General features: G+C 50.0%; 1 protein-coding gene across 1 annotated transcript in view; it reads left to right on the top strand.

Moving 5' to 3' along the window:
• The window catches only part of LOC141111436 (cysteine-rich motor neuron 1 protein-like), a 67,197-nt gene that overhangs the window by 6,156 nt on the left and 34,780 nt on the right, over window positions 1-26,261 (top strand). The window contains exon 3 of the mRNA XM_073603732.1: window positions 25,144-25,281. Coding sequence (XP_073459833.1) covers window positions 25,144-25,281 — 138 coding nt within the window. The remainder of the gene's footprint in view (window positions 1-25,143; window positions 25,282-26,261) is intronic.

Genomic DNA, 26,261 nt, shown 5'->3' with positions numbered 1-26,261 from the left:
GAGCTGTATGCCTGGGGACCCTGGGGTTGATGTTACTATGGATTCAGCTCCATGTCCCCCCAAAACACACAGACTCTGGAACCCTTTATATGCCATATTAGAATGGTGACTAATTTATACCATTGGGACTCGTACTGTTAAATGCTAATGTCATCAACTCTGCTATAATGTGTTTAGTGTGGCTCTAAGAGTCTTTTCACCCATTGTTGTTTATGTTAATTGAGAGAGCTGATCACATTAGCCACCAGCCCTGGCTAATAGACGAATGGTCTAGGCTGAGGAGGGGGGAGATTGTTGTTTGTATTGTTAATTGTATTAATGTGTGAAGCTCGGTGCCCACAAGACTGTCATCTGGTCTGGGTACATTTTGTAGTAAATTAGGTCATGTTAATTAGGTTAGCTTTGAGTCATCCCTGCTGTATAAAGGTCTGTGAGATCTCAAAATAAAGGCAGTTCTGATGTACTCCAAGACTGGTGTTGTCTAGTTCTTGGGGTTTCTATAGCCAGATCCATTGGACTCGTGTTCCAGAACTTAGGAAGCGGTATACAGACGGAAGCACTCAAGCGGAGTGTGGGGCGTTCCGTGACATTGGTGGCAAGCAGCGGGAAAGCTTCCTGAAGTCTGAAGTCTGGGACATCCAAACCTCCAACTGGATCCAAGATCAGCATAGCAGACTTCAGTCACCCCAGCGGAGATATGGACCTGGCATCAGAATTCCCGGGGCTGCTGCGGATCATCCTTTCAACGTACACCAGGACTGTGTCTGAGGATGAATACCTGGAGCTCAGGCAGCTGATTCGGGTGGAGCTCTGGATTGCAGCCCTCTGTCTCGCTGGTATAAAACAGGGCAAGTGCTTTCAAACCCAAGAGCAACGGGCCAGTGACCAACGGGCATTGCGGATGGCATTCCTGGGAGAGCAGCCCCAGGAGCAATGGGTGACTGAGTTGGACAGGTTGGTCCAGCAGGAGATAGAGCTGGACAATCGTTATCGGGCTCTGCAATGGCACGCAGAGGAGGGATATTTAGGGGAGACAACAGAATGCTCTCCGGAGGGATATGACTTTGGCGGCCCTGGATTGCTGTGGGAGAACCTTACAGATCTTTTTATGTTTGGCGATGAGGGGGAACCTGACCTTGAGGACCTGAGAGACTATAGAGAGTCTATGCTCGGTCTTGCAGGGGTCTCAGAGCTCAAACCTGATCTGGACCATTTGCTAAGGAAGGAACAGCATCTGGAAAGGGCATACAGGAAACTGCTAGAACAAGTTCAGCAGCATGCCAGAGAATCGGCAGTGGAAAATCCGGAGATTGCCGTCCCCAAACCTGAAGTGCTGACAACAGGGCAGAGCTCTGCTAACCTCTGTCCAGAAATGATAGCATCTTCTGGGTTCCATGGACAGGAGATGGTGAACCTCTATTCCCAGACATCAGTTGCAGAGACATGGGATTTGATAGACTTTTCTGCTGAGGAAGAACAACCTGATGAGCCTCCAGCAGAAGAGCTGCTATCAGGGCCAAAGTTCACTGTGTTCTGCCCAGCACCAACAGTGGCTTCGGCCTTCTTGAGAGAAGAGGTAATCGGCCTTTCTCCCACAACACTGACAGGGACATGTGATTTTCTGCCAGCAGCATCTATGGAGTTAAAACAAACTTCTCCAGCTGAAGATCTGGTAACTGAACAGAGGGTCCAAGACCTCTGTCCACACTTTTACCAATTCCAGAGACTGGGGATTTAATAGACGTTTCTGTAGAGGAGGAACCACCTGGCAAACCCCCAGCAGAAGTGCTGGCAACCGGACAGAGGGTCCAAGACCTCTGCCCCACACCTGCAGCAATTGTGGAGGTCCAAGGAGAGAATGCAGTCATCACCTCACAACTGCAGCTTGATCTGGTGTCGGTTGATGGGGCTTCAGTCCCCACCTGTATACCCCAGGAATGCTGGGCAGTCGGCCCAGATCCCCAACAGCAGGATGGAGTGAGCCCAGTCCCCCTGTCTTCTCTCCAGCGGCAGAAAGGATTCCAGGGAGAAGAGCCAGTCCAGGCCTCTCCCCAGCGGCAGATATGTTCTCTGAGAGAGGCAGAGGTTGGCTGGGTGAGTGATACTCTGTTTGGAATAATTTATTTGGGGTACGGTGTGGGTACAGGCAGTAGAGGACTGGAGCTGTTTACTAACTTCGGAGTCAACCCGTCTGGGGTCTCCTCCTGTGTTAGTCTCCTGCCGAAAGGGGAGAAATGTCACGGACCTGGCCGGGACGGAGGCTGTTGGAGAGGACTGTATGCAGGCCTGTTGCCCACCGATTATGGGCCCTAGCATTTGGGGGAATGGTGCTCTCTGTGAGCTGTATGCCTGGGGACCCTGGGGTTGATGTTACTATGGATTCAGCTCCATGTCCCCCCAAAACACACAGACTCTGGAACCCTTTATATGCCATATTAGAATGGTGACTGATTTATACCATTGGGACTCGTACTGTTAAATGCTAATGTCATCAATTCTGCTATAATGTGTTTAGTGTGGCTCTAAGAGTCTTTTCACCCATTGTTGTTTATGTTAATTGAGAGAGCTGATCACATTAGCCACCAGCCCTGGCTAATAGACGAATGGTCTAGGCTGAGGAGGGGGGAGATTGTTGTTTGTATTGTTAATTGTATTAATGTGTGAAGCCCGGTGCCCACAAGACTGTCATCTGGTCTGGGTACATTTTGTAGTAAATTAGGTCATGTTAATTAGGTTAGCTTTGAGTCATCCCTGCTGTATAAAGGTCTGTGAGATCTCAAAATAAAGGCAGTTCTGATGTACTCCAAGACTGGTGTTGTCTAGTTCTTGGGGTTTCTATAGCCAGATCCATTGGACTCGTGTTCCAGAACTTAGGAAGCGGTATACAGACGGAAGCACTCAAGCGGAGTGTGGGGCGTTCCGTGACACCGGGCACTTCCTCCCCTTCCTGCCCCCCCTCCCCCAATACCGGGCACTTCCCCCTCTTCCTGCCCCCCCTCCCCCCAATACCGGGCACTTCCTCCCCTTCCTGCCCCCCCTTCCCCCAATACCGGGCACTTCCCCCCTTCCTGCCCCCCCTCCCCCCAATACCGGGCACTTCCTCCCCTTCCTGCCCCCCCTTCCCCCAATACCGGGCACTTCCCCCCTTCCTGCCCCCCCTCCCCCCAATACCGGCACTTCCCCCCTTCCTGCCCCCCCTCCCCCCAATACCGGGCACTTCCCCCCCTTCCTGCCCCCCTCCCTCCATCACCGGGCACTTCCCCCCTTCCCCCAATACCGGGCACTTCCCCCCTTCCTGCCCCCCCTCCCCCCAATACCGGGCACTTCCCCCCTTCCTGCCCCCCTCCCCCCAATACCGGGCACTTCCTCCCCTTCCTGCCCCCCCTCCTCCCAATACTGGGCACTTCCTCCCCTTCCTGCCCCCCCTCCTCCCAATACTGGGCACTTCCTCCCCTTCCTGCCCCCTCCCCCCAATGCCGGGCACTTCCCCCCCTTCCTGCCCCCCTCCCCCCAATGCCGGGCACTTCCCCCCTTCCTGCCCCCCCTTCCCCCAATACCGGGCACTTCCCCCCCTTCCTGCCCCCCTCCCCCCCAATACCGGGCACTTCCTCCCCTTCCTGCCCCCCCTCCCCCAATACCGGGCACTTCCTCCCCTTCCTGCCCCCCCTCCCCCAATACCGGGCACTTCCTCCCCTTCCTGCCCCCCCTCCCCCAATACCGGGCACTTCCCCCCCTTCCTGCCCCCCCTCCCCCCAATACCGGGCACTTCCTCCCCTTCCTGCCCCCCCTTCCCCCAATACCGGGCACTTCCTCCCCTTCCTGCCCCCCCTTCCCCCAATACCGGGCACTTCCTCCCCTTCCTGCCCCCCCTTCCCCCAATACCGGGCACTTCCCCCCTTCCTGCCCCCCTCCCCCCAATACCGGGCACTTCCCCCTTCCTGCCCCCCTCCCCCCAATACCGGGCACTTCCTCCCCTTCCTGCCCCCCCTCCTCCCAATACTGGGCACTTCCTCCCCTTCCTGCCCCCCCTCCTCCCAATACTGGGCACTTCCTCCCCTTCCTGCCCCCTCCCCCCAATGCCGGGCACTTCCCCCCCTTCCTGCCCCCCTCCCCCCAATGCCGGGCACTTCCCCCCTTCCTGCCCCCCCTTCCCCCAATACCGGGCACTTCCCCCCTTCCTGCCCCCCTCCCCCCAATACCGGGCACTTCCTCCCCTTCCTGCCCCCCCTCCCCCAATACCGGGCACTTCCTCCCCTTCCTGCCCCCCTCCCCCAATACCGGGCACTTCCTCCCCTTCCTGCCCCCCCTCCCCCAATACCGGGCACTTCCCCCCCTTCCTGCCCCCCCTCCCCCCAATACCGGGCACTTCCTCCCCTTCCTGCCCCCCCTTCCCCCAATACCGGGCACTTCCCCCCTTCCTGCCCCCCCTCCCCCCAATACCGGGCACTTCCTCCCCTTCCTGCCCCCCCTTCCCCCAATACCGGGCACTTCCCCCCTTCCTGCCCCCCCTCCCCCCAATACCGGCACTTCCCCCCTTCCTGCCCCCCCTCCCCCCAATACCGGGCACTTCCCCCCCTTCCTGCCCCCCTCCCTCCAATACCGGGCACTTCCCCCCTTCCCCCAATACCGGGCACTTCCCCCCTTCCTGCCCCCCCTCCCCCCAATACCGGGCACTTCCCCCCTTCCTGCCCCCCTCCCCCCAATACCGGGCACTTCCTCCCCTTCCTGCCCCCCCTCCTCCCAATACTGGGCACTTCCTCCCCTTCCTGCCCCCTCCCCCCAATGCCGGGCACTTCCCCCCCTTCCCGCCCCCCTCCCCCCAATGCCGGGCACTTCCCCCCTTCCTGCCCCCCCCTCCCCCCAATACTGGGCACTTCCCTCTTCCTGCCCCCCCTCCCCCCAATACCGGGCACTTCCCCCTTCCTGCCCCGCCTCCTCCCAATACCGGGCACTTCCTCCCCTTCCTGCCCCCCCTTCCCCCAATACCGGGCACTTCCCCCCTTCCTGCCCCCCCTCCCCCCAATACCGGCACTTCCCCCCTTCCTGCCCCCCCTCCCCCCAATACCGGGCATTTCCCCCCCTTCCTGCCCCCCTCCATCACCGGGCACTTCCCCCCTTCCCCCAATACCGGGCACTTCCCCCCTTCCTGCCCCCCCTCCCGCCAATACCGGGCACTTCCCCCCTTCCCCCAATACCGGGCACTTCCCCCCTTCCTGCCCCCCCTCCCCCCAATACCGGGCACTTCCTCCCCTTCCTGCCCCCCTCCTCCCAATACTGGGCACTTCCTCCCCTTCCTGCCCCCCCTCCTCCCAATACTGGGCACTTCCTCCCCTTCCTGCCCCCTCCCCCCAATGCCGGGCACTTCCCCCCCTTCCTGCCCCCCTCCCCCCAATGCCGGGCACTTCCCCCCTTCCTGCCCCCCCTTCCCCCAATACCGGGCACTTCCCCCCCTTCCTGCCCCCCTCCCCCCAATACCGGGCACTTCCTCCCCTTCCTGCCCCCCTCCCCCCAATACCGGGCACTTCCTCCCCTTCCTGCCCCCCCTCCCCCAATACCGGGCACTTCCTCCCCTTCCTGCCCCCCCTCCCCCAATACCGGGCACTTCCTCCCCTTCCTGCCCCCCCTCCCCCAATACCGGGCACTTCCCCCCCTTCCTGCCCCCCCTCCCCCCAATACCGGGCACTTCCTCCCCTTCCTGCCCCCCCTTCCCCAATACCGGGCACTTCCCCCCTTCCTGCCCCCCCTCCCCCCAATACCGGGCACTTCCTCCCCTTCCTGCCCCCCCTTCCCCCAATACCGGGCACTTCCCCCCTTCCTGCCCCCCCTCCCCCCAATACCGGCACTTCCCCCCTTCCTGCCCCCCTCCCCCCAATACCGGGCACTTCCCCCCCTTCCTGCCCCCCTCCCTCCAATACCGGGCACTTCCCCCCTTCCCCCAATACCGGGCACTTCCCCCCTTCCTGCCCCCCTCCCGCCAATACCGGGCACTTCCCCCCTTCCCCCAATACCGGGCACTTCCCCCCTTCCTGCCCCCCCTCCCCCCAATACCGGGCACTTCCCCCCTTCCTGCCCCCCTCCCCCCAATACCGGGCACTTCCTCCCCTTCCTGCCCCCCCTCCTCCCAATACTGGGCACTTCCTCCCCTTCCTGCCCCCCCTCCTCCCAATACTGGGCACTTCCCCCCTTCCTGCCCCCCCTCCCCCCAATACCGGGCACTTCCCTCTTCCTGCCCCCCCTCCCCCCAATACCGGGCACTTCCCCCTTCCTGCCCCCCCTCCTCCCAATACCGGGCACTTCCTCCCCTTCCTGCACCCCCTCCCCCCAATACCGGGCACTTCCTCCCCATCCTGCCCCCCAATACCGGGCACTTCCCCCCCTTCCTGCCCCCCTCCCCCCAATACCGGGCACTTCCCCCCTTCCTGCCCCCCTCCCCCCAATACCGGGCACTTCCCCCCTTCCTGCCCCCCTCCCCCCAATACCAGGCACTTCCCCCCCCTTCCTGCCCCCCTCCCCCCAATACCAGGCACTTCCCCCCCCTTCCTGCCCAGGCCAATTTTCAGCTTTCAGCACTCTCACACTTTGAATGACAATTGCACGGTCATGTAACACTACTCAAACAAATTTTTTATCATTTTCTTCCCACAAACAGAGCTTTCTTTATCGTACATCACGGGACACAGAGGCTCATAGTAATTATTAGGTGGGTTATATCTCACCTTCAGGTGCTGGACACTGGTGTAATCAGACAGGAAGTCCACTCCCTATATAACCCCTCCCCTACAGGAAGTCCACTACCTATGTAACCCCTCCCCTACAGGAAGTCCACTCCCTATATAACTCCTCCCCTACAGGAAGTTTCCTCCCTATATAACCCCTCCCCTACAGGAAGTCCACTCCCTATATAACCCCTCCCCTACAGGAAGTCCACTACCTATGTAACCCCTCCCCTACAGGAAGTCCACTCCCTATATAACTCCTCCCCTACAGGAAGTTTCCTCCCTATATAACCCCTCCCCTACAGGAAGTCCACTCCCTATATAACCCCTCCCCTACAGTAGGTTTCCATCCTATATAACCCTTCCCATACAGGAAGTCCAATCCCTATATAACCCCTCCCATACAGGAAGTCCCCTCCCTATATAACCCTTCCCATACAGGAAGTCCACTCCCTATATAACCCCTCCCATACAGGAAGTCCCCTCCCTATATAACCCCTCCTCTACAGGAAGTTTCCTCCCTATATAACCGCTCCCTCACAGGAAGATTCCTCCCTATATAACCCCGCCTCCACAGGAAGTCCACTCCCTATATAACCCCTCCCATACAGGAAGTCCACTCCCTATATAACCCCTCCCCTACAGGGAGTTTCCTCCCTATATAACCCCTCCCCTACAGGATGTCCCCTCCCTATATAACCCTGCCTCCACAGGAAGTCCACTCCCTATATAACGCCTCCCCTACAGGGAGTTTCCTCCCTATTTAACCCCGCCTCCACAGGAAGTCCACTCCCTATATAACCACTCCCCTACAGGGAGTTTCCTCCCTATATAACCCATCCCCTACAGGAAGTCCCCTCCCTATATAACCCCTCCCACCTCCCTATATAACCCCTCCCATACAGGAAGTCCCCTCCCTATATAACCCCTCCCCTACAGGGAGTACCTCAGTTTTTTCGCCAGTGTCTGAGGTGTTGGTCACGGTTGATGTTCTGCTCCTGGATGTCCTGAACAGGGTCAGGGAGCTTCTCTATCGGATCCATTCAAAGAGCCAAACAAAGGCTAAAGTGGATGGTCCCCGAGGCCTGGATACCGAAGAACGAGGTTTTGTCTGTAATGCTTCTTAGGAGAGCTGGCCCCTGGGATCCAGCACCTCGGTCACATTGCTATATCACAGGTTTGCTCTGGCGGGGCGCTATACAAGGCCCAAGGCAGTGGACCGTACAGAGGGGACCCCGTCCTTGAAGGTCTGGCATGACACCGCCGTGATGGGTGAAGATCGGGTCTCTGTGATATTCCAGCAGTACCCTGCAGTGAGGAATGGTGAGTCTGCATTGGTTTGCAGTGCTCTATGAAGAGAACGATCTCAATGTCTGTTCCCCGGGGGCCCCTGGGAGCCGTGTGCTGTTCTATCATGCTTGTACTCGGGCTCAGGCAGGCTGCTGGTTTTTCCCCAGCCACTAAAGGGGGCAGATTTACTCCTAGCCTATTGTTATTGTAGACAGGAAGAGGAAGGGCAGCCATTACCATGTGCTGACAGATCGATCGGCTTTGGAGACAGAGCAGCGGAGTGTGTGAGTGCCGGCTTGGGAACCGGTACAGACAAGTCATGATTACATGCTGCATATTTCTGCCTATCCATGGGGCATGTAGAGCTGGAAGTAGTAGATACACCCCGGGATGATTAGCAGTTGACTTTAAAAGTGTCATTTTCTGCTTGTGGGCAGGAACAGCATAAGATACGTGCTTGTAGATCTGAAATGCTTGTTGTTTTATTACATGTTTGAAAGGTTTGTCCATAGTGCATATGTGCTTGTTATCCTACAGGGAGAAGTAGAGGGCCAACTGCAGATGAGCGGGTGCTTGCTAACAGGCTTGCTAAAATCGCACAGATGGTGAATTGTACAGTTGCTAAAATCGCACAGTTGCTGCTTAAACAAACAGGTTGCATAAAGATACATGGTCATGTGTGTACAAAATGCATGTTTGGACATGTTTGTGTTTAAAAAAAAAAAAAAATATATATATATATATATAATAAAACACTCAAAACATGCTTAATTTTTTGATTACATAAGAACGCGTGATTGCATAAGGTGACAGGATCGCTTAAAGATACACGGTAACATAAAGATGCATGTTTATGTTTGTATAGATATGCATTATTATTATTATTATTATTATACAGGATTTATACAGCGCCAACAGTTTACGCAGCGCTTTACAATGTATAAGGGGGACAACACAATTACAGTACAATACAAAAGGTACAGGAGGGCCCGGCTCGCAGAGCTTACATTCTAAAGGGAGGGGGTGCATATATAATGTATATAATATGCATCGTTGTTTTCTTTTCTCCTAGTCGCATGGTCACGCAGAAAGGCTTGATCGCATAAAGATGCTTGATCATCAGGCTAGAAAACCTCCACAGGATCCTCATGCAGGTGCTTGCTTACAAGCTAACCAAATGCTGGGATGCACAGTTGCTGGTGTGCATTATTGCTAACGCACAAACAGTTAAATCGCATGATTGCGGAAACGCACGTTGGCGGAGGATAACTTCCTCTTTACTAGTCCACATGTTTGCATAAAATACATGAGTTTCTAATGTACATCATGTAGGTAAAACAAGTAACAGAACATGTTCTTGTTGATCACATAAAGATACATGTTTTCTGTTGGTATGGATTTACATGTGTTTTACATAGTCGTATGAGGACGCTGGGTCACATTAAAGTGCTTGTTTGCATAAAAATGCTGGATTGCATAAAAATCCTTGATCGCACAAAAGTACTTGTCCGCACATTGGTGCTTATTATGCATAAAATGTTTGAACATATAAAAATGCAGAATCACATAAGGATGCATGATCGCCTAAAGTTGCATGATCGCCTAGATTGGCATGGTTGCATAACAAGGCATGTTAATTTACGTTTTCCTTAAATATACAGGATTCCTTATGTTCACATAGGAATATGTGTCTGCATGGATACACGTTGTGTAATGTTGCATAACACATTCATAAAACGCATGCTTGCTTGCAGGATGCCTGTTCCATAGCACACGTGTTCTATGTATGCGTGTATACAGCGCACACTTTTCTTGTTCTTGCCTAAAATATATTTGTATGAATTTATGCTTCCATAGAGGCATATGGCGTTAAAACTTGCCTCCTACACATATGGGGAGCCGTTTGCATATGTGTTTATTTGCATGGGCTACAGAGGTTGTCTGCGCTTCGCAGGGGAACAGCATCTCTTCTGGTTGGTGGTCTGGCCCTTCGGGTTAGCCACCGTGCCCGGGGTAAAGGCCCAGGGTATAGCAGTAATGGCATACCGAGGCAATCTGCTGCTGATAGTCAGTAGCATGGCTGGACCTAGGTGGTCAAGTATCTGGAACTCCTGGGTTGGGATCCCAGTCTAAAGTTACTTTCTTACGGTCAGTAAGGAGCTTGGAGTGTTTGGGACTCAACCCAAAAATGGATCAAGGCAAGGAAGAGTTCCTTACATTTACCTTTGCTAAGGTGCTAGGGAAGATGGGTTAATTCAAAGTGGCTCCCTATGGTCAGTTTCGTTCAAGGCTGCTATAAACATTATTCTGTCTGCCTGGAAGAAGTAGATCCTAACCTAGGCATTATCCAAAGGGTCTGGTCCCAGGTATACGCCGGTACCTCAGCAAGATGGCAGAAAGGAAGATTCTTCATGCCGATTACCTGGGAGGTGGTGGTTACGAAGGCTGGCCTCTAGGGATGGAGACCAGTCCTGAAGGAGACCATTGCCCAGGGGAAGTGGTGAAGCTCAGAGAGCCTTGACTGTCGATTATTCTAGATCTTCCGATGGCACGTCCGGCTTAATGGCTTGGGCGTTTAGATTACAGAATTGTTCTGTCAAGGTACAATCTGACAATGCCACATCAGTGATTTACTTCATTTACCAAGGAGGCACTAGAAGTCATGCAGCCAGAGGGAAGTGGGCCATGTTCTGGTTTGGGCAGAGGAGCTTGTACCTTGCCTATCGACAATCTTCATATCATGAAATGGAGAATTGACAGGCGGCTCTCTGGAGCCGTCAACAATTGTTCCCGGGAGAATGGCCTCTGCACCTCGACTTTTTTCTGACCAGATAAGAATTTTGGGCGTCCAGGTTCAACAAGAAGTTGGACAGCTTTGTGTCAAGGGCTAGGGATCCACTCGCATATGGGACAGATGTGTTAGTGACCCCGTGGAATCAGTTTTTTCACTGATTTATACCTTCTCCCCAGTTCAGCTGCTTCCGCAGCTTCTACGCAGGATCAAAGTGGAAGGGAAGCCGGTAATACTACTAGCCCGGCATGGCCCAGAAGAACCTGGTATGCAGAGATTGTAAGGTTGGCAGTAGAGAAACCGTGGACTCTTCCATCTAGTTCAGACTTGCTTTCACAAAGGGCCGGTATTCCATACGGTCTGTCTATTAAAGCCCACATGTTAAAGAATCGGGGCTTTCAGGTTCAGTGGTAACTGCCCTGATTAATGCAAGAAAGCGGGCCACTAGGACCATTTATTATAGGGTCTGGAGGGCCTATGTTTCCTGGTGTGAAACCAAAAGATGGCATCCTCGGAGGTATGTCATAGGTAGAATTCTTGCGTTCCTACAGTTGGGGGTAAAAATGAAGCTAGCCTTAAATACCATCAAGGGTTAGATCTCGGCCTTTGTCATTGTTTTTCAAAGGCCGCTTGCTTCGCATTCTTTGATCCAGGCCTTTTATACAAGGGACAACGTGTATAAATCCGCCAGTTGGGTCGTACTTGTGCCGTGGGTTGAGTCTAGTTTTATCGGCGTACAAGGTCAGCTCCTTGGGCCGATGCATCATATTCCTTTGATCCTCCTAATGGGGGAATTGGTGTTCTCTGTTGCGGTAGCCAGGGCCGTCTTTAATTTTGATTGGGCCCTGGGCAAACATTTTCCTGGGGCCCCCCCCTCCATTCTGAGACATACAAAAAATAGCAGGTAGACTCAAAATCAGTTTACTGCAGCAGATCACGCAGCGATTGCAATTGTTTGCCAGAGGTTACAGCCTATCCTTACTGCTCACTGGCTGGTTTCTAGAGGTTACAACACATAATTTCTGCTTGCCGATTGGTTGCTAGAGGTTAATGTACATTATTAGCGCTCACTAATTGGTTGCTAGGGGTTACAGCACATCATTACCACTTACTGATTGGTTGCTAGAGATTAAAGCAGATCACTACTGTTTGCTGATTGGTTGCTAGAGAATAATGCACATCATTACCTCTCACTGAGCAGTGGAGCAATCCCAAATAATTGAGCAAGTAAAGGGGCACATTAATACACATATTACAGGAGAGGGTCAGAGAGTGCAGACATACTGCAGAAGACAATCAGACTGCGGACATACTGCAGAAGACAATCAGAGACTGCGGACATAATACAGGAGACAATCAGACTGCGGACATACTGCAGGAGACAATCAGACTGCGGACATACTGCAGAAGACAATCAGAGACTGCGGACATAATACAGGAGACAATCAGACTGCGGACATACTGCAGGAGACAATCAGAGACTGCGGACATACTGCAGGAGACAATCAGAGACTGCGGACATACTGCAGGAGACAATCAGAGACTGCGGACATAATACAGGAGACAATCGGAGACTGCGGACATACTGCAGAAGACAATCAGAGACTGCGGACATAATACAGGAGACAATCAGACTGCGGACATACTGCAGGAGACAATCAGAGACTGCGGACATACTGCAGGAGACAATCAGAGACTGCGGACATACTGCAGGAGACAATCAGAGACTGCGGACATACTGCAGGAGACAATCAGAGACTGCGGACATAATACAGGAGACAATCAGAGACTGCGGACATACTGCAGGAGACAATCAGAGACTGCGGACATACTGCAGGAGACAATCAGAGACTGCGGACATACTGCAGGAGACAATCAGAGACTGCGGACATACTGCAGGAGACAATCAGAGACTGCGGACATACTGCAGGAGACAATCAGAGACTGCGGACATACTGCAGGAGATTACCAGAGACTGCGTGTCACGGAACGTCCCTCACTCCGCTTGAGTGCTTCCGTCAGTATACCGCTTCCTAAGTTCTGGAACACGAGTCCAATGGATCTGGCTATAGGAACCCCCAAGGACTAGACAACACCAGTCTTGGAGTACATCAGGACTAACTCTTTATTTGAGATCTCACACACATTTATACAGCAGGCTGACTCAAAGCTAACCTAATTAACATGAGCTAATTTACTAAAAAATGTACCCAGACCAGATGACAGTCTTGTGGGCACCGAGCTTCACACATTAATACAATTAACAATACAAACAACAATCTCCCCCCTCCTCAGCCTAGACTGTTCGTCTCCTAGCCAGTGCTGGTGGCTAATGTGATCAGCTCTCTCAATTAACAGGTTGCGTTCAGAATCAAACAAACCAATAATAGTCTCTACATACATCCTGGGAGATATTGTGGACAAATATTACTGTCCCATTTTAAGTAATCCAAGATATATTTTCTCACTCACCCTGTGCCAGGATAGCACAGGGTGACTTACACATAAGAGGTGTATGGGGAGCTGAAACAAGGACATCCCCTACTTTCCAAGGGATTCTGAGTTCCACACGCCCTCCCGTCACACTGCGGACATACTGCAGGAGACAATCAGAGACTGCGGACATACTGCAGGAGACAATCAGAGACTGCGGACATACTGCAGGAGACAATCAGAGACTGCGGACATTATACAGGAGATGGTCAGAGGACTTTCAGCAATGCACAGCTTTACAGTTGAATAACACATCTCAGGGATTAAACATTCAGGCATTTTATGGGTGTAAGGACATACCTGACCAGCCAAACTCACTACATACATTCGGTGTGTGGGCGGGGCTTCCACTCTCTGCTCTCACTACAACAGCCGGGAGCTCCACTGATGCTTTGTTGGGGGGCCCACATCACCCGTGAATTGGGGCCCCGATGACGGCTTTGTAGAGCGCACAGAGGACACAGGAGGATGTATTCTGCGCTAGGCAGCTGAGAGGGGCGGGGCCGGGAGCTCCACTGACGCTCTGACCCCGCCCGCGTGCAGCCTGTGTACTGGGAATAGAGCGCCTGTAGTGAGAGCCAGTGATCGGAGTGGGAGTGTCATTGGAGCCCCCGGCTCCGCCCCTGGACCTCTGTATTCACCAGCCAGTATAGAGGGGGCGGGGCCAGGAGCTCCACTGATGCTCCCACTCCGATCACTGGCTCTCACTACAGACGCTCTGTTCCGAGTATACAGGCTGCACGTAGGCGGGGTCAGAGCATCAGTGGAGCTCCCGGCCCCGCCCCCTCTCAGCTGCCTAGCGCGGAATACATCCTCCTGTATCCCCTGTGCGCTCTGCAAAGCCGTCATCGGGGCCCCCCAACAAAGATTGGGCCCAGGGCGAGTGCCCTGTTTGCCCTGCGCTAAAGATGGCCCCGGCGGTGTACTCCACAAGAGTTTCAGTGTTGGCAGCTTTCTTTGTATAGTGCCATACTGAATTATTCTTAGGGGTAGGATGATGTTAAATCCTCACCCAGACTTTTTCCTTTTTCGTAAAACAATCCAGATGTAATTTCAATCGTTTCTTACCTTCCTTTTTACCAGAACCTTGTTCTGCGGAAAGAAAAGTTTTTAATTCCTCTCAATCTAGTGAGATCGGCTAAAGGCTGAATGTTTCAGATAGGGGAATCTGATGTTTGTTGTGCTGCCAGAGGACCCTAAGAATGGGCAGGCAGCGTTCAAATCCGCTATTAAAATGGCTGCCCTCTCTCGTTGTGAGCAGTCAAGGTCTATCTGAAGCGACTGCTTAGATACGGAAAACTGTGGAGCTACCTGGAGGTCCCCGGATAGGGCAGATGGCATCTAAATCAAATGTTTTAATGTTAATTGGTGAAGTTATTATTCAGACTTGTGGTGTGAAGGAAAGGTTTTCTCCTTGGAGTGCACTTTACCAGGGCAGTAAGCGCTTCATGGGCCAAGTCTTTATGGCTCAGATTTACAAGGCCACCACTTGGTCATCTATACATCCTCACATACCAGGAAGTGCTCTGCCATTTTTCAGGAGGAATTCAGGACGAAGGGTGGATTTTTCAGTTTCCTGATTGGACACAGCAGGATGTGACTACAAGGAGGCGGTGTAAACTTTTTCCCGGACATGGTGAATAGAGGGTTCAGGTGGACGCTCTGATACCTTTACTGATACATGCCTGTCACCCCTGTAGGGGTACCAAGAGCTGGTGAGTGGGGACCCTTAAGGGGGATCACAGACGTAACTGGATTTTGATGAAGCACAAGAGTCACATTCCTGTATGAACATTTTGCCATTTTGGAGCTTCACTTCATTCTATTTTTATTTTTATCCTTTTTTTCGTTTTTTCATATTATAACTTACAACATCAATTTGCTTGATTTTTCACATTGCTGTTTTTTACAAAGTTGAACACCTATCACTTGGACCATCATTTTTGTTATTTTATTGTATTCATTTATTTTTCAGTTTTTTTGCTATATCACAATTATTTTCTGGCTGCTAATATTTGGCGCCAGCCGGGGAACATCTTGGCTGTTTCCCCATGTATTGTTTATATCATGGCTAGTGTTATTATATATTAACTTGCAATACCAGGAATTTTTATACATATATTCACTTATATACGTCTATTGGGATATTTATACACACATTCACTTATATGTGGCACTGTGATATTTATACGTATATCCCTAATCATATATATATGTTGTCACCTTATCACCTCAGGTGGTTTATAGCACCACACACAGGTGGAATTTGGTTTATTTAGGGTTCCACCCACATTATTTTAGGCAGCGCCAATTACCCCTTTTCTTTTTCTATTTCATTTTTACCCTCCTTTTAGGGGGTGTAATTAGGGGAGGCTGCATACCTCTTTATCCTAAGCGCAGAATTCATTGTATATTTCATCTATACAAACGTTCACTCATTTCTATCAGGTGAAGGTAAAAGGATGCCGCTTTTTGCGCAGTGCACTGCAGGCAGTAGTGTAGGTCCTCCCGTCTGATGGTGGTCTGCGTTTGTCTCCCTCCCCTCAGTAGGCTTTGCTTTAGGACATCCCACTTAGTAATTACTATGGTGCTCTGTGTCCCGTCATGTACTCCAAGAAAAGGATTTTACAGATTGGCTCTTATAAAAATCCTATTTTCTTTTGGTATTTAATCACTGCTGAGTTTTTTACAAAGAAAAAAGAAAAAAAAAGACCAAAAATTTTGAAAAAAAAAAAAAGTTTTTTACTTTTTTTTTGTGTCCAGTAAATTTTGTAACTAAGTCATTTTTCTCCTTCACTGATGGGCACTGATAGGCTGAACTGGTGGGCACCAAAGAGGATCTACAGTATATGTGCGTCTCCACATTGTCCATAGAGGATCTACAGTATATGTGCGTCTCCACATCGTCCAAAGAGGATCTACAGTATATGTGCGTCTCCACATTGTCCAAAGAGGATCTACAGTATATGTGCGTCTCCACATTGTCCAAAGAGGATCTACAGTATATGTGCGTCTCCACATCGTCCAAAGAGGATCTACAGTATATGTGCGTCTCCACATTGTCCAAAGAGGATCTACAGTATATGTGCGTCTCCACATTGTCCAAAGAGGATCTACAGTATATGTGCGTCTCCACATTGTCCAAAGAGGATCTACAGTATATGTGCATCTCCACATTGTCCATAGAGGATCTACAGTATATGTGCGTCTCCACATCGTCCAAAGAGGATCTACAGTATATGTGCGTCTACACATCGTCCAAAGAGGATCTACAGTATATGTGCATCTCCACATCGTCCAAAGAGGATCTACAGTATATGTGCGTCTCCACATTGTCCATAGAGGATCAACAGTATATGTGCGTCTACACATCGTCCAAAGAGGATCTACAGTATATGTGCGTCTCCACATCGTCCAAAGAGGATCAACAGTATATGTGCGTCTCCACATTGTCCATAGAGGATCTACAGTATATGTGCGTCTCCACATCGTCCAAAGAGGATCTACAGTATATGTGCGTCTCCACATTGTCCATAGAGGATCTACAGTATATGTGCGTCTCCACATTGTCCATAGAGGATCTACAGTATATGTGCGTCTCCACATTGTCCATAGAGGATCTACAGTATATGTGCGTCTCCACATTGTCCAAAGAGGATCTACAGTATATGTGCGTCTCCACATTGTCCATAGAGGATCTACAGTATATGTGCGTCTCCACATTGTCCAAAGAGGATCTACAGTATATGTGCGTCTCCACATTGTCCAAAGAGGATCGGGAAATCAGAGATCAGGTTTAGGAGATATTCGCCATATACGCTTGCACCGACGTCATCAGCGCATGCGCATTATAGAAAGGGCACAATTGTGCGTGGGAGTGACGTCATGTGACTCCGGCCAGTAACAGAGCCGGAGTCCACGGCTCCGGAAGGAAGAGGGGTTGAAGATGGACGTTGGTCACACAGCAGGGACAGCGGTGACATCGCGGGCTTCTTTTGCAGGTAAGTGGCACATAATGGGCTAGTATGCGATGCGATTCGATGATGGTGTCCATTATGCTTTTACTTTGCAGGGAACAAAGAGGAAGTAAAACCCATCATCCGGGATAACTTCCTCTTTAAGGTTGTTCTTCACATAATCCTCATTTAGAACTTCCCTATTGGAGGATTTTTGCACTCAGAATTTTATTTCATTTTCAGACTTTTGTTTTTGGTCATTTTTTTTTATCAATTGTTTCCACACATTTGGTATTTGGATGGAAGTCTATGAACTTCTACATTGATGACACTTTACAATTAACCGATTTTATAGATGTAGATTTTTCTGGGTCTAAGATGTCAGTGTAGGCAAATTGAGCCAGGCCTGTGCTTTAGGTTAGGCCTGTGTGTTTTGATTGGAGGTTGGGAGTGTTTAGTGTAGTGGTGGGTGTGGTCACCTTTGACTCAGAAGCTCCTCCTCTGCTTTCAGGAAGATTGTTCTGGAACAGAGGTTGGACCTGAGGTTTGAGTGGCAGGCAGCTCATGTGAGGAGCTCTGACCAATTATAATTTGGTATTGGCAGGGAACAGGCCACCTATATAAGCTGAGGTCACATGCTGCCCGGGAGTTCTGACGTTGTAGAAGAAAAGGAGAATGGAGTTTTAGGAAGCTGCCACAGGGCGTCCCCACATGGTGGTGGGGGGGGGGGGGGCGTGCCGAACACGGAGGAGGGATGGAGGAGCTGCTAGGATGTATTTCTGAAGAAAGATCTTCATCATTGAGTTGGTGTCAAGCTGCTGTGACCGGGGAACACAAGACTTGCACACAGGAGATGATCGGTGAAGGAGAAGCAACAGTACGATTGAGAAGAGGAGAACAAAGTTCTGTGACCGGGGAACACAGAATGTGTCCTTTTGGAGACGGTCAGTGTTCAAGAAGCAAAAGGAGAATTGTTGAGAGTAGTGCAGAGTGCTGTGGCTGGGGAAGGTAGCGTTTGCAGTTATGGACTGGCTGGGAACAGTAGTCCGCTTATTACCATGTGCTGGGCCGTCGGGGAGAGGTATTGCCTTTGGCTTACTGATTTGCTGAAGCAACACCATTCAAGTATAGCCAGCAAACTGGGGTTATTCAGAGTGATCCCTTTTTGTCATACTGGAAGTGATGATACAGAAGTCTAACGGTTTTGTACAGAGGATTTGTACAAGAAGAGAGGAATCCAGAGGAGTGATAATCTGCAGGAGTGAGTGAAGAGGAGCAATAGTCTGCAGTGGAGATATGCAGAGGAAATAGACTGTGAATGTTAGAAGTGCATCATTTTCAGGGCTAAAGCTGCTAATCCATGTCCTACAAATGTGATGGGGGTCTGGCAGGGTGATTTGGTGGATGTTAGTAACTAGTGGTAACCAACCGCCACATAGATAACAACAAAGAATTTGCTCGTCTTGGCGTCTTTTCTGAGAATATTTTGTTGCTATTTGAGGATTTTCTTAGACAACATTCAAAATATAAATGATTTGTTTTCACACTGGCCACATGCTTGTGTTACTGTATCTTTAAGATTTTCAGTGTGCAACTTTTCCCTGAATAGGTGAAAAACAAAACAAACAAAAAAAACGAATCGCACAAAAATAAATAAACAAATGAAAGGACTTTTGAGCCTTTCTGGGTCAAGATTTAACAAAGATCCCGACTTCCCACCATGGAGTCTGATAATCACTCGGCGGATGCCACCATGGAGTCTGATAATCACTCGGCGGATGCCACCATGGAGTCTGATAATCACTCGGCGGATGCCACCATGGAGTCTGATAATCTCTCGGCGGATGCCACCATGGAGTCTGATAATCACTCACCGGATCCCACCATGGAGTCTGATAATCACTCGGCGGATCCCACCACGGAGCCTGATAATCACTCACCGGATCCCACCATGGAGCCTGATAATCACTCACCGGATCCCACCACGGAGCCTGATAATCACTCACCGGATCCCACCAAGGAGCCTGATAATCACTCACCGGATCCCACCACGGAGCCTGATAATCACTCACCGGATCCCACCACGGAGCCTGATAATCACTCACCGGATCCCACCACGGAGCCTGATAATCACTCACCGGATCCCACCACGGAGCCTGATAATCACTCACCGGATCCCACCACGGAGCCTGATAATCACTCACCGGATCCCACCATGGAGTCTGATAATTAGGGATGAGCCGAACACTCCCCCGGTTCGGTTCGCTCCAGAACCTGCGAACGGACCGAAAATTTGCGCGAACTTTAGAACCCCATTGACGTCTATGGGACTCGAACGTTCAAAATCAAAAGTGCTCATTTTAAAGGCTAATTTGCATGGTATTGTCCTAAAGTGTTTGGGGACCCGGGTCCTGCCCCAGGGGACATGTATCAATGCAAAAAAAACCTTTAAAAACGTCCGTTTTTTCGGGAGCAGTGATTTTAATCATGCTTAAAGTGAAAATATAAAAGTGAAATATTCCTTTAAATATGGTACCTGGGGGGTGTCTATAGTATGCCTGTAAAGTGGTGCGTGTTTCCCGTATTTAGAACAGTCCCTGCACCAAATGTCATTTTTAAAGAAATAAAAGTCATTTAAAACTGCTTGCGGGTTTAATGTAATGTCGGGTCCTGGCAATATGGATGAAAATCAGTGAGACAAACGGCATGGGTACCCCCCAGTCCATTACCAGGCCCTTTAGGTCTTGTATGGATATTAAGGGGAACCCCGCACCCAAATTAAAATAAGGAAAGGTGTGGGGCCACCAGGCCCTATATACTCTGAACAGCAGTATACAGGCGGTGCAAACAAGACAGGGACTGTAGGTTTGTTGTTAAGTAGAATCTGTTTGTAATTTTGAACGGGTACATTTTTAACGTGTTTAGCTCCAGCCAAAAAATCTTTTTTAAGCTTTTTGGAAAACATAGGGAAGGGTTATCACCCCTGTGACATTTGTTTTGCTGTCTTTCCTCCTCTTCAGAAGATTTCACCTCACTTTCTGTCCCAATGACAAATGTTTTTTAAAAATTTGGGTTTTTTTGTGGAACAAGGATTGGAAAGCATCAGTGGAAAGGAGAAATGTTTTTCCCATATTAACTCTTACAGGAGAGAATTTCCCTTCCTAGGGGTAGATTTCATCTCACTTCCTGTTGTCTCCTTCCGTTTGCAAGTAGGAGTCGTTTGTAAGTTAGATGTTTGAAAGTAGGGGCCTGCCCTATATACTCAGCAGAAATTTGGGCCTTAGGTGTTGTTGTGGCCACAACACTGTAAGCCCTCACAGGGCCCTGCTGTGAAATATTAGATCAAGAATTGTAATTACACGCCCCTGTTGAACAGGAGCTGAAAAATTAGGCCTTAGGCACTGGTGGTGGCGCCCAGAACCAAAAATGTTCTTACAAGCTATCAGCGTGATGATTGAGGAGGAAGAGGATAATTACTCAGGATAGTCACTCAGCATCAGCATAGGCAGTCTTAAAGGGATCTCACATTAAAAAAAAAAAATCAATTGGTTACATCAGCATCAGGTGATTGGTAGCTGGTGGTGATCCAAGACTGATTCATTTTTATGAAGGTCAGTCGATCGACCGATTCGGTGGACAGACGCACCCTGTGATCGGTTACAAAGCCTCCAGCAGCACTGAATGTGCGTTCCGAAAGAACGCTGGATGCAGGACAGGCCAGTAGCTCAATTGCATACTGTGCAAGCTCTGGCCAGTGATCCATCCTCAAGACCCAGTAACCCAGAGGATTTTGGGAAAGGTGTCCAAGTCAGATCTTGCCCCTAGGTAATCCTGCACCATGTAAAACAGATGCAGCCCAGACCTTGGGGCTGCGGACTAAAAAATTGTCTGAACGAATCGGTCAGATGGCCACCTTCTCCACCGCTCCTTCTTTGACTGACCGAAGCCTCAGCAACACGTTGTCCAGGAACAGGAGATTGTAACCTCCCAGTCTCTGGGAACGCGTTGCACAGACCTTTCTGCAAGGCCTCCCGAAGATGTTTCATCCTCTGCGATGGCAAGATAAGGTCCGCAACCTTACCCTTGTAACGTGGATCAAGGAGGGTTGCCAGCCAGTATTGATCCCTCTCCTTGTTACCAGGAATACGAGGATCCTTACGCAGGCTTTGCAGGATCAGGGAGGCCATGCAGCGTAGGTTTGCTGAGGCATTCGGTCCGGAGTCCTCTGGGTCACTAAGGATGATATGGTCCGCAGCCACCTCCTCCCAGCCACGTACAAGTCCATGGGTTTCTTGGGACTGTAAACGATCCATTGAAGACTGCTGCTGATGCTGAGTGCCAGGCTCCACCTCCATACTGACCTCCTCCTCTTCCTGTGTGATCGTCAGGCACACAGGAACACTGTCTGCATAAAGGGGGCCTTGAGAGGTAAGGAAGTCCTCCTCTTCCTGCCTCTGTTCTGCCTCAAGTGCCCTGTCCATTATTCCACGCAGCGTGTGCTCCAACAGGTGGACAAGGGGGACAGTGTCACTGATGCATGCACTGTCACTGCTCACCATCCTCGTGGCCTCCTCAAATGGTGACAGGACAGTGCATGCATCCCTGATCATGGCCCACTGGCGTGGGGAAAAAAATACAAGCTCCCCTGACCCTGTCCTGGTGCCATAGTCGCACAGATACTCATTGATGGCCCTCTGGTGCGTGTGCAGCCACTGCAGCATGGCCAACGTTGAGTTCCACCTGGTGGGCATGTCACAGATTGGGTGGTTCTTGGGCAGGTTAAATTCCTTTTTGGAGGTCCGCCAGCCGAGCACTGGCATTATATGACCTGCGGAAATGCATACAGACTTTCCTGGCCTGCCTCAGGACATCCTGTAAGCCCGGGTACCTGCCCAAGAACCACTGCACCACCAAGTTAAGGACGTGAGCCAAACAGGGCACATGGGTCAGTTGTCCCTGTCAGGGAGCGGAGAGGAGGTTGGTGCCATTGTCGCAAACCACCATACTTGCCTTAAGTTGGTGTGGCGTCAACCACCTCTGAACCTGCCCCTGCAGAGCTGACAGAACCTCTGCCCCAGTGTGGCTCCTGTCCCCCAAGCACACCAGCTCAAGCACTGCATGGCATCTTTTGGCCTGCGTACTTGCGTAGCCCCTTGAACACCTACGGAGCACCGCTGGTTCCGAGGAAGAGGCCATGGAGGAAGAAGAAGAGGAGAGGGTGGAGGAGAGAGGTGTGGCAGAATCACCACTAGTAGAATTTTGGAGGCGTGGTGGCGGAACAACCTCCAACACTACTGCACCCTGTCCTGCATCCTTCCCAGCTGCCAGAAGAGTTACCCAATGCGCAGTGAAAGATGGGTAACGTCCCTGTCCATGCCTGCTGGACCATGAGTCAGCGGTAATAGCATTCAACCGCTGGGCATGTGGATGGCTGGGAGCAAACTTCTTTCGGCGGTGCAGCAGCTGGGGCAGGGAAATTTGCTTGGTACAATCTGACGTCGGTGTACCGAAAGCAGATTGCCCCCAAGTACTTGGCTGTGACACACCTAATTCTACACCTTCATTCCTCTCAGTGCAGGTCTCAGAGAGGACTGAAGGTATAGTGGGGTTGGAGATCTCAGCTGATGAGGAGCAAGGAGAGGTCCTCTTTGTTCTTTGGTGAGGGTCTTTTAGATACGCTTGCCAACGAACTGCATGACAGGTCAACATATGTCTGGTCAAACATAGTTACATATTTAGTCAGGTTGAAAAAAGACACAAGTCCATCCAGTTCAACCATAAAAGAAACAAAAAAAAACAAAAAAAAATATCGTACAATCCAATATACCCAATTCTATACCCTTAGTTGATCCAGAGGAAGGGAAAAAACCTCAGCAAAACATGCTCCAATTTGCTAAAGCAGGGAAAAAATTCCTTCCTGATCCCCCAAGAGGCAATCGGATTTTCCCTGGATCAACTTTACCTATAAATGTCAGTACCCAGTTATATTATGTATATTTAGGAAAGTATCCAGGCCTTTCTTAAAGCAATCTACTGAGCCGTCCAGAACCACCTCTGGCGGGAGTCTATTCCACATAAAGCTTGTGGTACCCAAGCGGGAGATGTTTTGGCCACGCGAGATACGCTTGAGACATATGTTGCAAATAGCAGCAGTGCGATCTGATGCACTCGTCTCAAAAAAGGCCCACACCAAAGAACTTTTTGAATAACGCGCAGAGACTGCAGCGCCCTGCACATGCGGAGCTTTGGGATGTGATGCAGTCAGTGTGCTGCCCTTAGGCTGGCCCCTGGAGGGCATCCTGCCTCGTTGGTGATGTGCCGCCTCCTCCTCCTCCTCCTCCTCTCTCCTATCAGGCACCCACGTTGAGTCAGTGACCTCATCATCCCCTCCCTCCTCATCACTGGAGAAAACCTGGCAGTATGCTGCAGCTGGGGGAACATGACTGTCAGATTGCTGTCCTTCTTGGGCACCCCCTCTGTCTCTGTCAAGTTACTGCCTTCATCTAGCTCAGTATCACCATCTGAGCCTTCCAAACGCTGGGCATCCTCCTGGAGCATGTACCCAACACTGTGGTCAAACAGTTCGAGGGACTCCTCAGGAGGACATGGTGGGGCTAGGGAAGGAGTCACTGATGCCATTGAGCCGAGGGAAGAGGCCGCGTTGGCAGCTGCTTTGCCAGACAAAGTACCCTGAGCCTGGGTGAGAGAGGGTGAGAGGATGAGGAGGATGAGGATGGCTTGGACATCCACTCGACCAAGTCTTCCGCATGTTGCGGCTCAACACGGCCAGCTGCCGAAAAAAAGGACAAGCGTGTCCCACGGCCAGCACTTCTGCCTCTAGACACAGAGCCTGCTTGCCCTCTTTTATTATACCGATTATACTGCAGCTAGCAGAATCAACTGCCTGCCTGTAGTAATATTAGTATGAGAACAACAGCAATTGTCTTCAGGTAGCTTTAGGTGAACACTGTGCAGGGTACACACTACACTAACTGTAAATACTACAGCTAATAGGATCAGAAGAACACCAGCAATTTTCTTCAGGTAGCTGTAAATACTGTAACAAGACAAGCCTGCCTGTCAGTAGGAAGACAATAACAGGAACGGATCTAGCTAAACTGAATACAGTGTGTGTGTGTGTGTGTGTGTGTGTGTGTGTGTGTGTGTAGGATATATATATATATATACACAATACACTGTAAGTGCAGCTAACTAACTCGCCTGCCTAATCTATCTAACTTAAATAAAATGACTCTCTCTCTCTCTCTCTCTCTCTGTCTCTCTCTCTGCTGCCGCAACACACTACACAATGCCACCGTGCAGGCGGCCTTATATAGTGTGGGACGTGTACTAAACCCCCTGAGCCATAATTGGCCAAAGCCACCCTGGCTTTGGTCAATTACGGCTCCCTGTACAGAGGGCGCTGTGATTGGCCAAGCATGCGGGTCATAGTGCATGCTTGGCCAGTCATAAGCCAGCAATGCACTGTGATGCCGCAGTGAATTATGGGCCGTGACTTGCCACTAAAATTTGGCGCGAACGGCCCATAACGTTCGAAATTTGGCGAACGGTCGAACATGGGTTTGACTCAAACTCGAAGCTCATCCCTACTGATAATCACTCACCGGATCCCACCATGGAGTCTGATAATCACTCGCCAGATCCCACCATGGAGTCTGATAATCACTCACCGGATCCCACCATGGAGTCTAATAATCACTCACCGGATCCCACCATGGAGTCTGATAATCACTCACCAGATCCCACCATGGAGTCTGATAATCACTCGCCGGGTTTACATTCCGCTGTTTAGTTTTTAGTAAATTAGCCGGACTGATGTTATTATATCATTATACGGTTTTTGTTGAGATTCATTGTTTCTTTCTTATTCCTGCAGCCGACAACGATCATCTGTACAACTATAAATGTAGCCGCAGCGGCTGTGACATGGTGGGGAACGAATGTGTCTGCACCTCCGGCGGATGTGACCGAATGTTTCAGTTCCCAGATTTGGCTTCGTGTTATAAATCTCAAAGTAAGTCTTCTTATATCTGTGATATATATGGGCGGGGCTGCTGATAGAAAGGGCAGGGCCACGTACAGACTACCTGACACGCCCCCCCAAGAATATATTAAAGCTACATTTCACTAAAAATACAATACAATCATTATTAGCAGACACAACATAACATACCAAATTCCTGCTAAATCTAAAAGATAAAACTGAGTTAAGAAATAAAAATGAAGATGAGATGAATAAAATATACAGGATGGGCTCCAGGAGAGATACAGAGATGAGAAACTCAGGAGCAGAGCTAAGATTGGGGCCAGCGCTGGGGGGAGGGGATTAGGGAGGGACGACTGTCTCTTTCTCAGCAGGGAGAGGGGGAGAGACTGGCTTTCAGCTGCTGGAGGAAGAGATCTGCAATTGTCGTCCATCACTAATCCCCCTCCCTGTGTGCTCAGACCCCCCTACAAGAGGACCGGTGGTCTCCCCCTATCAGTCAGCAGCCCTGTATAGGTTATGGTTTATATACACACTATATTTATCAAAAGTATTGGGACGCCTGCCTTTACACGCACATGAACTTTAATGACATCCCAGTCTTAGTCCGTAGGGTTCAATATTGCGTTGACAGTTTTTGATATTAAAAATCTTGCAAACAAAAAACACCTCAATTCTTTCTTTTTACAAAAATTACAAAAAATTAATACTCATATTTTTTTAAGAATACATAACATATTGTATACATGACTAAACATATAATAATAATAATAATAATAATAATAATAAAGGCTTATTTCAACCTATAATATATGAACAAAAGGTTGTTTTTTTTAACCAAGGGCAATTTGACTATATTATATTATACTATATACTAATATACTATATATATATATATATATATATATATATATATATATATATATATATATATATATATATATATATATAATCTCCTCTCTATATATCACAGACCTCTTCAACATTCTTCACATCAGTGGCAGCCGCTC

Source organism: Aquarana catesbeiana, linkage group LG10 (genome assembly GCF_042186555.1).
Source record: "Aquarana catesbeiana isolate 2022-GZ linkage group LG10, ASM4218655v1, whole genome shotgun sequence".
In the NCBI taxonomy this organism is placed as follows: Eukaryota; Metazoa; Chordata; class Amphibia; order Anura; family Ranidae; genus Aquarana; species Aquarana catesbeiana.
The sequence above is the reverse complement of the archived record's forward strand: the minus strand, read 5'-3'. Positions and strand labels throughout refer to the sequence as shown.